General features: G+C 44.9%; 1 protein-coding gene across 50 annotated transcripts in view; it reads left to right on the forward strand.

Moving 5' to 3' along the window:
- NEB (nebulin) overlaps positions 1–16,679 on the forward strand; it is a 392,273-nt gene that overhangs the window by 17,723 nt on the left and 357,871 nt on the right. For all 50 annotated transcript variants that reach the window (XM_085645543.1, XM_085645542.1, XM_085645546.1 and 47 more), the window contains 2 exons: positions 2,877–3,023; positions 11,591–11,698. In XM_085645543.1, the coding sequence (XP_085501669.1) occupies positions 2,877–3,023; positions 11,591–11,698 (255 nt within the window). The remainder of the gene's footprint in view (positions 1–2,876; positions 3,024–11,590; positions 11,699–16,679) is intronic.

Below are 16,679 nucleotides of genomic sequence, written 5' to 3' on the forward strand. Positions count from 1 at the left end.
TGCTTCCTGTAGGTGATGGGGAACTGGGAGGTTTCCAACAACAGAGCCTCAGCTGATACTGCCACAAACTGTATGACCCTCAGCAAAGGGCCCCATCAGAAGGCCTGCTCAAATTAGGACAGGTCTTCTCATGCATGTGTTTACTGCCCATGACTATCATGCTGATGCGGCAAACGTGTGCAGACAAAATGACCCACAGGCAGGGAGACAACTACCTGCCTGTGAGGATGACTGCTTTTTTTGTCTTTTACAGAATAAACAATTGCTTTGGGGACTTGTACTGTGAAAGAAAAATAATGACAAGCAGTCCACTGTTATAGTTTTGATGAAAAATTCTCTTGCTGAGTCAGTAGGCGCAGACCACATTAATCCCTAGCCACATGGCAGGAGATTTTTAATGATAGCAGGTGGTCCTCATCTAGGTGGGTGGAAGTGAAGACCTCTGCCACCCCAGTAGGATGCCAGCCCACCCACCTGGCTCTAAATTAAACAAGTGTTTTTGGTTCTTTAAAACCTCACTGCCAACCGCGAAAAAAATTTAATATATGCACAATCCTACAATAGGTAATATGATGCTGAAAAGCCTCATGTTGAATTTTTTTTCCACAGTTTTTTAGTTTTATATAGAGCAAACTCAACGCGAAAGGTAGTGGAGTACTTTAAATGAGCACCAATTACATTGCACAAGGTCCCTTTCATGTTTTTTAGGCAGGGGCAGATAAAGTGATTTGCCCAGAATCACAGGAGTTTGAGGCCGAGACTCAACCCTGGTTCCCCAGTTCCAGAGTCGGCAGCTCTGGCGTTAACACAACATCCACATCCAAATTAAAACTTCCCAGGCACTTTATGGAAACTGGCCTATTCTATATTTGGCGGCACAGCTGACATGACTACAACCGCAGATATTGGTGCGGCCATGAACTAAATCAGTACTGGTGTTAACTATATTTACTGAGGTGGGTCTCAGCAATTGCCCCTTTGAATAGTTCTTACTGGTCAGCAACCTTTTAGAATGAGAAATAACCCTCTCTGCACATCAGCGCTTAACCTTAATGTTTAGACGGTAGACACCATATTGTATCAACTTCAGACGATGGATTTAGGCAACTGGATCTTCTATGGCAAGTTGATATGCAAGCAGAAAAATGTATTACGTCTTCTCCTCTTGAGATTTGCGTCACTTTATCACGTGATTGTTATTTATAGCAACAGACCCTTCTCTAAAAGTCCTAGAGGTCTCGAGTGGAAATGTTCAGCAGCTGTCGGAGATGGTGCCAATTAACATTATGCCCAATGTTGAGTAACTCAGTAATTTGCTTAAGTCTAGAGTTTATTGCAAGTAACATCTTTATCTATCCACCTCTAACTATGGTTGAAGAAAATATGTCACATACTCGACATAATGAAAGACCCTGTAATGTGCCTCAAAACGGTCACAACAAATCCCTGCCGCCATTAACTGTAGTCAAATTTCCAACTGGTTGTAGAATTCGACCATTACCGATCTTGAAGGAAGCCACACTTCTATTGGGCGCGACATTAGGCCCCACCTTGCACACAATCAGCTCAGCAATTATGCACCACTCATTACTGTTACCTTATTTTTACTTGCATTAAAATGGTATGTAGAGCATGCCCCCAACAAGACCAAAGTGCTAGGATCGTCTCCATTTCGATCACAGCCATAAGACCGCCACCCTTGAGTTGGACAAGTCATTGTAAAAATGGGTGGTGACTTATAGGCGTAAGGGAGATGGTTATGTAGGCCCTCCAAGAGAGGTCCGCGCCTCTTCTAGATTTTCAAGCCCCTAGACATGATAAACAGTTTTGGTAGTCTAATGAAATGACTCTGTATTAACCCAGTTCTACCGTTGAGGCCCCCTCACATCTGGAGATGGAGGCCAAATAGTCGCCGCCTCTGGCAATAACCAACCTGTTGTAGAACTGGTAAGTACCGCAAGACCTTATAACACGGGTCCTAGCACTATCTTGCTCAGCTTATGCTAATTTCATTTTGTCGGCTACAGCGGCGCATTAGCTGACTTTACTACTTGGCTTCAGCTGCTTCAACTACTATCTGAGCGTCTTTTGGCAACAAATGTACGTGCAAAAAAAATCATTTCGCTTGCTGTTAGCCCTCGTAGTGTAAAATCTAGCGGAGCATTTGTGGCAGAAAAGACATTATTGGTGTGCTCTGTTTACTGTGCTTGGTTTTTCTTTCTGTACCCTGGTAGCTATGGCAGGAGCGACAACAGCGTCTTATGCATTTTATGTAGGTGGGAAGGAGGATTTTCTTTTGTTTGTTGGTGGAGGGGAGAGGCTGGAGGAAGCAATGAAGAAAAGAGTAAGTAGAACAGATGGAGAAGCACTCTAGAGAGATTAGAAAGGGAGAAAGCCTGGATGGGCAGTGAGCAGGTGGTCACTGGCTTTGAGTCAGATGAGGAGGCCCCACCCTCCTGACACTGTCTGGTTTCCTTGATCCAGCCAAGTTGGGAGTGGCATTTGCTTGAAATGATTGAGGACAAAGTTGTGCTACAATACTCCTCTTGCAATATGTTTCTCCTGTAAAGTTAAGTATCCATGCTCGCAATTATGGCCCCGAATGCAGGCAGTTTTACTCTGATAAATTGTCCATGAGGTTTGCTTAGAATTAGCTGATTCATCATAGCAAGACAGCATGCTGCCCATAGTAGCACAGATACTGGTTCTAAGAGGGTTTAACCATAAAATGCTTTGATAAATGGCTGGCAAACTACAATTAGGTCAGCCTCTCAACCACCATGGACCACTCCAAGGCCAGCGGGCAGGTGAGACTAACGTGGTCTATGGACAAAGCTTTCTTAGGAAACTAATATTCATCTATGCCATATCCCCAGGGCAAAGGCGATGATGATGAAGTGGAAGAAGATGGCCCTTCTGGGCTGCCGGTCCGGAAGAAAACAGCGCGAGTGAAAGTGGACAGATCCAAGTTCATGACTCCATACCTGGATCACAGTCATAAGATGCAACAGCTTTTTAGCCAGGTAAGTGTGACATTACACATCTCATAGTTCATGTCTTAGGCAGAACATCCTCCTTTAACACTAAGCGTAAAGTGGGAAATGGTGGATTTACAGTCTCAACTGACAGGTACAATTCTATTCCTAGCTTCCAGTGTATTTTGTTTCGAAGTCACAACATCCACAATATTGTTTTTTAACAATTGTCTTTTTTAGTTCATAATAAACAAAAAGCACTGCTCGCATGCGATACGTTGCCCAGTATGTAAGTGGGCGATAACATGTGTTTTTACATATACATCTATGAATCATCAGACAATTGATACAATGATGTGAATCTGGGAGTCCCCTCATAGATATCATGGGGTAATATGCATTCCGTATGGGATGTAGCATACAACTGTATCTATGGCAGGCCACAATATTCCCTCCATAGGCTCCATATCTTTCGAAATGTGTGTGGGCACACTCTCCTTTCATATATAATACGTTAATTTGCCATACAGCAGTCCAGGTCTGCATCCCAGCGTTTTATTAGGGGTAGGGTTGTGCTATATTGCGTTGGCCAACACTAATCCCAATTTGCAGAACAGGCGTTGGTATATAGTACCTTCTGTGTCTTCCCGTATGCCCTGCACACAAAACGTCCCTTCCGGGGACAGCTTTAGGCCCGCGACCCTCTCTAGGGATTGTACTACCTGTAACAGCAACAATATTGACCTGCAACAATATCAAGTCCACACATCGTCAACCTAAGTAGATACAGGCAAGTATGGATTTACTATTCTTCAGTCCACATTTTCTTACTGTGAAGATTCAGTGGTAGTTGATATTGTGAACTCGATATTTATGCAGGTTGATATTTTGCGTGTGATACTGTGACCCCTCCTCACCCAAAGGTTGTGTGGTAAATAATTCTGAGGAGTATCCCAAGTGCGGCTTAAGAGACTGGATTCCACTATCCTTAGAATTTCTAAATTTCATAACACTACTACAGTCTAGACTGTAGCACCAAGACAGCAGATGATGCTACAACTGCCCCAGCACTGAGTCAGTGGCTGGATGGGACTTGTACATCATCGTCTGAGGGCGTAAAAGGAATCCTTCAGTATCCCGTTCCCCTATTATTGTGGACTATGTGTCATGCAATGTGCATGTAAAACCAACTGTGCTGTCTTCTATCTAATACAGATCCATTTCCATTTAACCATGCCAAGGCTGATCTCGAGTATTTCCGCAAACCAGTCTCAATCCCACCCCACGTGCCTTAGTGATCCTCGAGCTGAACATATTTGAGATTCCTTTCAACCAAAGGCCTGGTTTAGACCTTGGCGGACGGGTTACTCCATCACACCGGTGATGGATATCTTGTCAGCCAAAATATAAATCCCATAGGATAGAATGTATATTTCAGCGGATAGGAGATTGTCCCCGTTATAACAGAGTAACCCGTCCGTCAAGATCTAAATCACGCCTTAAATCTGAGCTCCACAAAGTGGTACGCTTCCTGTCTGCAAAGCCACGCCTCTTCAGGGGTAGCAAGCGCTAGATGAATCTGCAGCACGATGTTCTCTTGCACCAGGCTTGCGCTTTGTCAACTTCCTAGAAAAAACGCTGAAATCTCAGAGCTTCGAGCATTGGATTGAAATAAAGACACTGGTCCATAAAGTGTATTCAAAACAAGTCATGGTTAATGGAAATGTTTGAAGGAGCTACAGGAGTGATTCATAGCTTCGCTGGATGGACCTCCTGTGCCATTAATATGCAACAAAAGTGGGCACATGATGAATTTACATACCAACAGCTTGTTGATTTATTGAGGCAAAGAAAAGATGCTTGAGTGAGTTCATAATGTGCATAGGTAAATAGCCGATCGACCTCATTAAACACAGACAGGAGTAGGAGCTGCTACCTTTGGCTTGCCCTTAGGTACCAATGGCCCTTTCCTTTGCTACCCTTGCTACCCATATGGGGGGCATGAAGGAAGCAGCAGAAACAGCAAGTAAACAGGCTTCTAAGAGCTTTGTTTACAGTTTGTAGTTTCTGCTCCTTGCCTACGTTTAAAGTAGGAGGGTGTCGAAGGACTGAGGGTTAGTCAAGAAGCAAACGTCATGCTTTAGGAGGTCAAAGAGTGTATGACGCCATTTTCGCTAACCGCGTGCATTATGGCGAATCAAGCCATGAAATAGGACCTTAACTAAAACCCAATCACTGCTACCAACCTCACCGTGTCTGGGCCACACCCGGTAATTAATTTAATTGATGTTTGTTTGTCAATGGGGAGATCTACAACAAATTTACAGGCTGTTAAAAATTGCAGGTCTGTAACAACACTGGAACAGTCTCACAGCTGGAGGCTGATAAAACAGCTGTGTGAACTCTGAGAGGTTCTCAATGCTTTAAAAAAAATAATTAAAATGTTACCAATAGATACAATACGCATCTATCTTTCCTCGTACACCATGAGGGTTAGATAGAACAGAAAGGATCATTATAAGTATGCAGTGTCATCATATATTGTATATATCAGGCTGTATGTGTTGCCAGTCCAACTTAACATATGACACCCCCAGTGTCCTTTCAGCCATCTAAGGCCACTTGGGCAATTATGCCGGGTTCAGCCTGTTCTGCATCAGGAGAATCCATAGTGCCGTCATGAAAAAAGAGTGAACAAATAATTAAAAAATGGGGGGGAAAAGAAGACATTAAAACAAAAGGGGGCAAAGAGAGGGTGATCTCTCCGGCCATCAGATGTGGGACAATCAGCAAGGCGCCCACTCCGTGCAGGGGCGTTCATCCTGTGCCTGCTTAGTCAGTATTAACGGGAACCCCCGCCTGGTTGGGCGGCCGGGCAGCGAAGTAGCTCTGTAGCGGTTCCCAGATATTGTTAGGGCTCGCTTGCGCGGGCATTAACTCCCAGAACTCTGATAGCTGGTTATGGTAAAAGGCGGCGTCCCTGAGCCAGTCAGCCATCCGGGGTTTCCGCTTTCGACCCCAGCACATCGCCACTTGCCTTTTAGCACGTAGTAGGAGCATAGCTGTCAGCTTCCGGTTTTCAGACGGCACATTGCACATATATCCAAGCAGGGCAACCAGCGGGGATCGTTCACATCTATACCCCGTCACTTCCTCTAGGGCATCAAATGTGCACCCCCCCTTACGACATCACCCCGGGGCATTCCCACACCAGGTGCAGGAAGTAGGCATCCGGTGCTCTACAACACATACAACATGTATCAACACTCAAACCTGCCTTGTGCATCCAAACAGGGGTCTATATAGCCTGTTAATAAATTTGAAGTAAATCAATCACAATCTGTAATTGGGCGATAGCTCCCTGGCCTGCGCAAAACTATATTCCCACAATCCCTCGTCAAAGGGGGCTCCCAGGCATTCCTCCCATTTACGCTGTGCCGGTGGGGTGCTTACTGCGGATTCACGCTGCATACCATAGTATAGGCAAGTAATGAGTTTGCGGGGTGACGGGTTGGTCAGGAAGTCTTCCAAGACTTTGATTGTTGGAGGTGATGTCGGGAATTAGTCATAAGTTGTATGCAATGTTGCTCTGAGCTGAAAGTATGTCAGTCTGTCCATTAGTCCCTTGTGGTTAGCCCCCAGTGCCTAATCCAACCCTATAAACATGCCATCAGGAAATGTACTTCCCAGTATGTGCAGCTGCAGCTTCCGCAGTCTTTGACATACTCCTGCTTCAGCCATAATAGGGAATGCTGGATGTCGAATGAGTGGCACGGAGGGTGTGGGAATACTGTCTAGTCGTGCCCTATGTCGGAGCTCCTGCCATGCCCAGACTGTGCAGCCTACCGGACGGATGCCGAGCCGGGGGTGGTGTTGTGGCAGGAACAATGCCATATGCAGTGGAACCAGATCTACCTGGTCACTTTCTGGGGCGGTGTGAGTCATAAACTGAGTTGGGTAGACCAAATGATACCTGAACTGGGCCTGCGCGCAGTTGTAGTGCAATTCCATGTCTGGAGCACCTAGTCCCCCTTGCTCGAACGGAAGAGTGAGTGTCTCCCATGCAATCCTCAGCTGTCTACCCACCCAGCGAGGGATATCAGATTCGATCGGAGTCTCTTCTTGAACTCTAGTGAGGGGCAGTGGAAGGTTGATAAAACCATATAAAAACTTGGTACCACCATCTTGGCAATAGCAATCCAGCCTGCCAGAGAAAATGGAAGGGACCCCCACCGGTGCACCCGGCTTTCTAGCCATTCCATCAATTTGCCATAGTTGTGGCACCAGAGCTCCTCCGGGTCCCGACTGATCCATATGACCAGATATTTCACTGGGAAATTTGCCCATTTGAGTGGAAACTCCGACTGGAACTTGTCCGTTTCTGCAGTCAGTGGGAAGATCGTGGACTTCCTCCAGTTGACCGTGACTCCTGAAATGCCACCAAAACTAGTGATTTCATGAATAAGTGGGTCCAAGTTTGCTGCCGGGTGGTTGACATACAGGGTCACATCATCGGCATATAGTGACACTAAAATCCCCCCTGGTGTAAAATTGAAGCCACTGTGCACGTGATGTTGCCGTAGGTTCTCAGTGCTTTAAATGCAGCATTTGTCAATATAATAGTTCACTGGGCTTTGTAGATGTCTCACACACCGTTACACAAAAGCTAAGCGTTTTATGCATTTTGCACCTCTACTAGACCAGAGCTCTGTGAGACCGTCAGCGGGTGGGCGCTGCGTTACCCAGCTCACCTGACAGTATGGACTGTACCATTTGCTATCCTTTAGCGGGAGATGATCAGCTCAAGGACTCAGAGGGAGAGGATATTTTTCCTATCAACAGAAATGATTATTAAAAGAGAAAAGGAAAAACAGCCTAGAGCATGGGTGTCCAGTGTGGGACCGTTAGGGCGGATCCATGCCAGATTTTCGGATTATTCATGAGATACAGGTACATACACTGAGCCCCACAATTTGGAAATCTGTGTCAATCAATCAATCGGGGACTTATTAAGCGTGGCTGCTCATCCGTGAGGGTCTCAAGGCGCAGGTTTAATACCTCATAAGAGAGCATTTTTCCTATTTGTTGGAAATCCAAAAGCGCCCAGGGAAGCTGCAGCAGTCGCGGTTTACCAGTTCGTCTTCATCACTTTTTGTGAACTCACGTTTTCTCACCTATAGAAGAATTTCCACATTCATAATGGTATAGTGTTTAAATGTGCACATGGAGATGTCTCACACAAGTGTAATTGCACTTAGTATTATTTTTCTGTTTTCTGCGCCAGTTTCTCCAGAGAGAACTCACGTTTCCCTTTGTGCAGTTACCAATTAGGAGGTGGTTATAGTCCCATTTGCTGTCAGAAAGGGGTTTACTCCTACCTTTGACAAGAGTAAATCCTCTGTCATTTCCAGGGTGGAAATAGGTCAGGAACATATTTTTTGAACACATACAAACAAGTAAAACTGTGCACAGGCTTTTAGTGTATTCCTGGTCCTGGAAAATCCACTTCCCACCTCTAAGAGTAGATTTACTGGCACAGAAACATTTATTTATAAATCGTTTTACAAGTGAATTCATATATTGCTTCAAAAAGATTTACTATAGTACACAAAAAAGTGATGGATGGAATGCTTAAATTAATCTCAGCCACTAGTTATTACTCGCATCCCACTCCGTCCTCATTTTGTACACCATGCCTCTTCAATTTCGACCCAGCCATATGCAAATCAATCTTGACCCTGCTCCAATGGGAACTGCCCAATGGGAACTGCCAGGCCAGGCCCTCCATAAACAGGAACATAAGCAACCTAGGACTGGTTTAGCACTAATGAGGACTCATCAGCCAAGTATAGCTTAATTCCAGTGTATACTTCATAAAGATTTACTTTAACATAAACACTTTGGTATGGCTCTAAGGAAGATAAGTCAGAGGCGTAGCAATGGGGGGCGGGGTGGGGGCGGTGGTCCGCCCCGGACGGCATGAATTTTGGGGACAGCGGCCTCCCCACTGCTCTTAACTGCTGTTTCAGGGTGGCAATGTACCCCCCGCTCTTTAGTGCAGGTGACAAGAAGCCAAGAAAACCACCAGCACCCCCTCCCGCTCTTCAATGCACCGGCCCCGGGTGGTCTAAGGGCTAGCCACACCACTGAGATAAGTGATTTATATTTATAGGACTCGATTGACAAACAAGAGTATAACCGTATGTTAGGAGATATACACCTTAACTTTTTCTCAAGTCACATGCCTTTCCGTGAGTAGGCCTGAAAAGCTGCTCCACATGTAGGTTTCCAGGTGTAATTCTGGAAATATCATTTGTGTTTTTCAGACCTAAAAACTTTCCCAGTATTGAATTTTACACCCCGTACCATTACACAATGAGAAATGCAAGTGCTGATCCACATTTGCACAGTTGCGCATTTTTTTTTTCTTCCTCCATGGGAAAGACATTTACCCCTTTGGAGACAACTTTTACCTACACCCTCACCAGATCTGGGGATGCTCCGTTCCCTTTTCCATCTAGGAAATTGATTTAATCCCGTTCTTTTCAGGAGAAAATGTAAAACCTTTTTCAGGGTGGGCAAATGATGGAGAGCAATTTGCAAATGCCCAAAAATCTGATGTGTTTATAGGCGGTCACAAACATTCAAACTGCACCGCATCTTATTACGCACACTTCCCATCCCAGGTGTCGGATTTACACCTGTGTAAATGTATAACATTGTGCAATCCAATTACACAAGTCTAAAAGGTTTTACATTTGCTAATTATCCTTTAGTAAATACCTAAGGGCATATTTACGAGCCCTTGTGCGTCACTTTTGCACCAAGGAAGTTGGTGCAAGAGTGACGCAAATTAAAAATGAGTTTTTAAAGCCATGCAAGGCTAGTTTGCGTGGCCCAGAGTGGCTTCATAAATCTCGAGTAATGCAACACAGAACAAATCGCTGCATTGCATTACTCTGCGCCAGTGAGGCATTTTCATGGGCGTTGCGTGGGTGTTCCTATGCAACATCCATTAATTTTGACGCATTCCCATTTTTTCAGACCTGGGAATGTGCCAAAAACCTATGCCTCCCCAGGTAAGGCGTAATAGGAGATATATGTTTATTTCCCCTCTTAATTTCTCTTTCTATGTGTGCTGCATTCTGCATCACACATAGAAAGAGGAAAAAGCCTCAGGGGATTGTTTTTGTGCAGGAAGTTGTCCCTTCCTCAATTAAAACAATCCTGCTTGCAACGCAGGCACCCTTGCACGATGGTGCAAGGGTGCCCGCATTGGCACTAGGCTGTCAAAAGGGCACCAGCGCAGGGGAAAAGGCAGGAATGCGCCGTATTGACTTTAAATGGTGCATTCCTACCCTTTTACTGTCCCAGCGCAGCAAGGTGATTGTGTAACTTGGCCATAAATATGGCCCTCAGTATGTGTAAATTCAATAATTTTATGTGGTACACGTACTTTTCACTTTTGTGAATCTGGTTCATGATTTTTGTTTATCTCTGAGGCCACATTCAAACTTTGTCATCTCATTTAAGTGATTTGTTTATGATTTATAAAAGGCAAAAGATCATTGATGGAGCCATCTCGGAAGACCCCAATTCCTTAAACACTTAGGGGCTTATTTATGAGAGGCTGGAATCGCCAGAGCATCACTTTTTCAGACACTCCAGCGGCGCAAGCATCTCAACCATATCTCTGGGCCACACAAAGCCACGCAAAATAGGCCATGCAAAGTCACTTTGTGTGGCTTTGCATGGCCTCATAGATATGGAGTAAGGCAAGGCAGCGCAAGTCACTGCGTTGCCTTACTCTGCACCAGGGAGGTGTTCCATGGGCGTTGCGGTGGGTTTTTCCATACAACACCCATGGACTTTGACACTGCCCCCTTCAGATTTACTTAATCACGTAAACCAGGGGCATCACCAAAACCTTACACCTCCCCAGAGCAGGCATAATGAGGAGACCTATTTTTATTTCTCCTCGTGTTTTCCTCTTTCCATGTGTGCTGCATTCTGGAAATCACATCTCTTGATTTATTTGTGCAGGAAGGTGCATGTTCCTTAACAAAACAATCCTGCATGCAAGGCTGACACCCTTGCACCGTCTGCTTTGGCACAAGTCAGAAAATTGGGCAGTGCAGGGGGACAGGACAGGAATGCACCTTATTTCATAAATACAGTGTATTCCTGCCCTTTCACATTGGCATAGGGCAGCGCAGCAAAAAGACTTGCTGCGTTGCCCTAAGCCAATTAACCATAAATGAGGCCCTTATTGTTTTCAGCTTCTAACCTGCACACATACATACATAAACTAAATCTTGCATTTAAATATGTTCTTTTTTCCAAAGGTCATTGTCAGTCTGTCCTTGATTGATAAAACTAGTGAATTAGGGAATTCTACAATACAATATAGGTTTTAAAAACGGATGCCTTTAAGTAGATATATAGATCTGAAAATAGAAGAAACATGCGCAGTTTAAACTAGTTTTAAATCGATATGTCAGCCTGAGCACAACTCCTTGTTGGTGGGTGAGAGCTGGCGAAAGAGGAAGTGGAGTGTGTGAAGTGTAGGTATAATGCAGGCCTGTGAACTGACATGTACCTGCTTTTTCACGCAGAACAAGTACAGAGAACAGTATGAGAAACACAGGGGAGAACCATATGCAATCTCCACGGACACGCCTGAACTTCGCAGAATCCGAAAAGCGCAAGCGCAGCTGAGCGAGGTGGGTATAGCAACGGGTCACTATCTACAGTCACACAACCACAATATTGTGCTCAACTAACTACATTTGAAAGCCATAGGTTTTGTGGTGTTCTTAATAACTATGATTGCGAAGATTTTATTGTCTAACTTTTGTTGTGCTTCTTATTATATTCTGGAAACTCACTTGTCATGTTTAGAGTATTCTAGAAGTCTATTCCAAGACTTGAACAAATGACAGTATTTGGGAAATATGATGGAATCACACAAACACATCCCCAAATTTAAAAATTTTAAACAAATCATGATCTGAAGTCAAAATAGCAAATTACAAAAATGAAGAAAAATATGTCATATCGGACCGCGCACCAGCATGTTACAAGGCGACAAAGAGAGCAGTTGGCAGCAAGTGTCCTGACCAGGTTCCCCCCACAAATAGCAGAATGGGCACCATTAGTCGCACCACGGGTAGGAGCAGCGAAGTGAGGAGTGCATTGTTGGTGTCATGTAGGTTGTGATGTCATCGAGAGGTGCCAGGACGGGGCATTTAAGGCAAGCGGAGGTGAGGGATCAGCCTTCTTTTTCCCTCTACCGCGCACCTTCACAACCAACCTACTGAAGTACCCAACATCCACCCAAGCACTCCTGGAAAATATTTGGTGGAATTTTAGCAGCAGAAAAGGGGACTACCCTAGACATTTTGACTGATTTATTGGATTGACCCAGCACTCGGTAGGGTGTGGATTGATGCGGGCACTTGGCTAGCAGGAGGGAGAACTGACCTGCTGGTGATCCTGATCCTTTCTGCCCTGTCCCCTGATTCCTGGATTTGAACATTTTGGGGGCTTTGCACAGTTGCAGGTAAACCGGCAGGGACTGAGCTCTATGCGGTGCCCTGGCATATGTGTTGATATGGAATTAAGGGTGTTGCCCAACCACCGTCTGTGTGAAGGAGAGGAAGTTGCCACTAATGTATACTGGCCAATAATCTCTCTGATGCCCATGTTGGAGGCAGGGTTGGATTGGGATTAAAAATCGGCCCGGGCGCGCTAAAAAAATGGCCTACAATTGCATATTGCCTTTCCGTAAAACACTGCTTCGGCAAAGTTTTATAAAAAGAAGGGGGGATCTCTGACAGAGGAATGATTTCTTAACTTTACTTACATAAAAAAACACACCTGAAAACAAGTGAGGCCACTTCTGCTCAGGCCCCCCGCCCCGCTCAAAATGCATGCATCTGGAGGCAGATGGAAGCCCATCCGCCTCCAGAAAGGCCACTCAGACACCGACTGGGCCGGCAGCGGCATCGGAACACACCAGACACAGCCCAAGTTGGCCCCCATGCTGCCCCAAGAAGCAGCCCACAGCTGAAACTTTGATACCGGCCCCTGGTCATTGCCCGAGTGCCCGCCTTACCAATCTGACCCTGGGTGGAGGGCGTGGGTAATGTATAAGGAAAGGGGGGCCTTCTGGAACTATGCATTCCGGAGATTTGTGCGTTAATGGCAAAGTGGAGACAATTGTTTTGCTTGTACAATCTTTAAGATGCTACTGATCTTGTGTCCCCTATTTGAATAAGCAATGTCTACTTGGCTATGAGTTTATCTCTGGCTGGTACGTGTGCATAAAGGCTACGTCTTGGTCAAACCAACATAATCAAAGTTGGCTCTCTCCTTTGAGAAGTTTTCCGGGGGGAGGGCAGCGACTTGCACGTTGTGAGCGCACTAACACTGAAGTCTGGGCTCCCCCATCTTCTGGCATCAGCACCGAAGAACAAATTGATCTTCTCGGTCAAGGGCTGTACACAGCTGGTCCATCTTCTATTTCAGGAAACAGGAAAAGGTTATCAACAAGACAGGGATGGTGTATGATAAAGGGAGGCGAATAAAAACAGGGATGTGGAGAAGGCGAGGGCTGACTAGACCGTGCCAACATTATGGCGGTCACTCCAGTCCCCGGCCTCCAGAAGGGGGAGGGAGGCGGCGTCAGCGAATGACAGATAACTTGCTCTCGTGGTTCCTCCCCCGCTGAATGAAGCACAGGCTGGCTCTACCTTCCTTGGTTGCGCAATAGCAGCCTTCACAGAATTTGCAACTATTAAAACTTGTAGCCCATCCTCCTTTTTACTGCAAAATACAATTGTACCATTACAGTTTTTATCAGAGAAATATTGAAAGAAGTGATTCCAGCCACCTGTTGTGTAAGCCAGTCTAAAAAGTGTCCCAAGAATGAAAAAACGGCATAAAAATATGAGACATCCAGAGAAGCAATACATTCCACCTCAATCTTTAGATTAAACTTTGAACTTCAGCCTTCCCGCCCTCACCAAATCAGGCTGTTTTAGCACTGGGTGGCTCTTGGCCTATACTACTACTGTCAGGTACTTCAGGGGATTTAGTAGCCTCAATAATCAAGATTCCTGATTTATTTGTTGGTAGATTTATATGTTTAAACTAATTGAGTCAAATTGGTATCTAAAGAAACATATGTGCAATGTAAGTCTGACAATTAAAAAGTGCCTTCAAAAATAAGATAACAAAAATTTAAAAAGGGAACAATTCAGTTATTGCATTGGTATCAATTATTACAACCTGTTTCTAGATACTATAATAATGGGTAATATTGTTGTTCAGAACTTCAGATTACATTTCTGTGAGACGTTTCTAATACATTTTAACAATATCTGCTTACCTCACACTAGTCCCAATCTCATTGGAAAATGACAGATTTTGCTCGCTGTTTTATTTAACACTTGGTGTAAACCCTAATCAAAATAGTTTTATTTTTTTAGGATATATATTGATATTCAGTAGGAATGCCCCCGAAATCTAAAAATCATAAATGGTGTTAACTCCCTCAAAATTAACCCTGATAAAACCGAGGTTCTGGCCGTCACCACAGACACTAACCCCTGGAGCTACCTTTTTTGGCCACAAGAACTGGGCACAGATCCTGAACCAGCCCCGGCCGTAAAGAGCTTGGACATCCAAATTGATGCCAAGCTTTCGATGACCCAGCAGGTTTCGGCAGTAGTAGGAACATGTATCGGCATGCTGAGACAGCTACGAAACCTAGCCCCCCTCCTCACGTTTGCCACACTTAGAATGGCGGTATCGGCCATGATACTGTCACGCCTAGATTATGGGAATTCCCTGTACATCGGCCTCCCAGGAAATCTGTTGGCCAGATTACAGGTCATCATGAATGATGCCGCCAGATTAACTTTTAGAGCGCCTAGGAGGGCTCACGCCACCCTCCTTCTACGTCAGCTGCATTGGCTCCCGGTTTGGCAGAGAACCAAGTTCAAGGGCCTCTGCATCGCACATAAAGCCAAGCCCCAACGTACGTCAAAAATCGTCTAGTCAACTATACTCCTAGCAGGGTGCTACGGTCCTCGGAGGCCGGCTTGCTGGCCTGCCCCCGCTTTAGCTTGACTACTAAAGAAGGAAGAGCCTTTTGCAACCTCCTTTCTTCAACTGTGACACAAGTTGCCGGAGAACATTCGCAAGGAACACGCCCTTCTCCCCTTCAGGAAGAAGTTAAAAACAGTCCTTTTTGCGGAAGCCTGGGGCACAACCTAATTATTAAACATCTCCTCACGTGCTAGGGCAGGGCTCTCTTCACAGCGCTTAGAGACCTGACGGTGAGAATGCGCTCTACAAATGCGAATTACAATTACAAGTACAATTAACCTGTGGCAGGGTTTAAACTCAGTGAGTACTTCATAAGGGAAGACTTAGGGTCAGATGTACGGCGAGATTTTGCATGCGCAAACGGGTTTCCGACCAGTTTGTGCATGCAAAATCACTGTGGGCCATGTACAAAGCCTATTTAGCGAGTCGCAAATTATTTGCGACTTGCTAAATAGGTTTTGCGACTCGCTATTAGGAAGGGGCGTTCCCTTCCTAATAGCGACCGCAGAGCCATGTATGAAGGTTTAGAGACTGCGGTTGCAAAACACTCGCAAATTACCACACTCTTCAAGAGGGTGATAATGGAGTCGCAAATGGGAAGGGGTCCCCTTCCCCTTTGTGACTAGCTCCAAAAATATTTTTTTTAGGGACCACTACCTGCCCTTAAAAAATGAAACGAAAATGTTTCATTTTTTTTTTTTTTTTTTTAGATGCATCCCGTTTTCCTTTAAGGAAAACAGGCTACAATAAAAAAAAAAAGCTGCTTTATTTAGAAGCAGTCCCAGACATGGTGTCCTGCTGAGCCCAGCAGGCCACCCTCCCTGGGAGGGCCTGTCATTCCCAATGGGCTCGCAAATTGAGAGAGGCTCATTAATATTCATGAGCCTCGCAATTTGCGACCCCATTGGGAATCGCAAACAGTGTTGAACACACTGTAGTACATTCCAAATTGCGACTTGCAATTTGCAACTCGCAATTGAGTGCAAATTGCGAGTCGCAATTTGGATTGTCGTACATCTGGCCCTTTATCTGATAGCTAAAAGTATGTTAGAAATGGAAAATTGGTAATTAAAATTGATCTTTCTCAAGGACCTGTGAATTCTCTTGTACAGTGACTTCTTTCATAAATAGGGCGTGGTTTAAAGTTTGGAGACGCGTACTCTGTCACAAACGTAACAGATATCCTGTTTGCCTTACTAGTAGTGCTGTAAGATATACAACAGTTGTAATATGGCAGACAGGATGTCTGACATGTTTGTGATGCAGTAACCAGTCTAGCAAACTCTAAAATCAAGTCTCCAGTCTAGATCTATTGCTTCAAAGGACCAAGTTTAATAGGGAAGAAAACGCCTCTTCATTGTGCCATGTACAATGTGGATAGACACTTCCCAGTGGATGAAGTATTCATTTAGAATATTTCCCAATCTGAGGATCCCTGGTTCTAACCTAGAGAAGGTCAACTCTACTTTTGAATCTTCAGTGAAGGCAACTTCATCAGTTGCAACTGGGGACTGTACATGTATCATACCATAAGTAAGTGATGGATTTACTTAGGTATGTGTCAGCACACACCTCCGAATTCATCTTACT

This window comes from Triturus cristatus, chromosome 3_1 (assembly GCF_964204655.1).
Source record: "Triturus cristatus chromosome 3_1, aTriCri1.1, whole genome shotgun sequence".
Classification (NCBI taxonomy): Eukaryota; Metazoa; Chordata; class Amphibia; order Caudata; family Salamandridae; genus Triturus; species Triturus cristatus.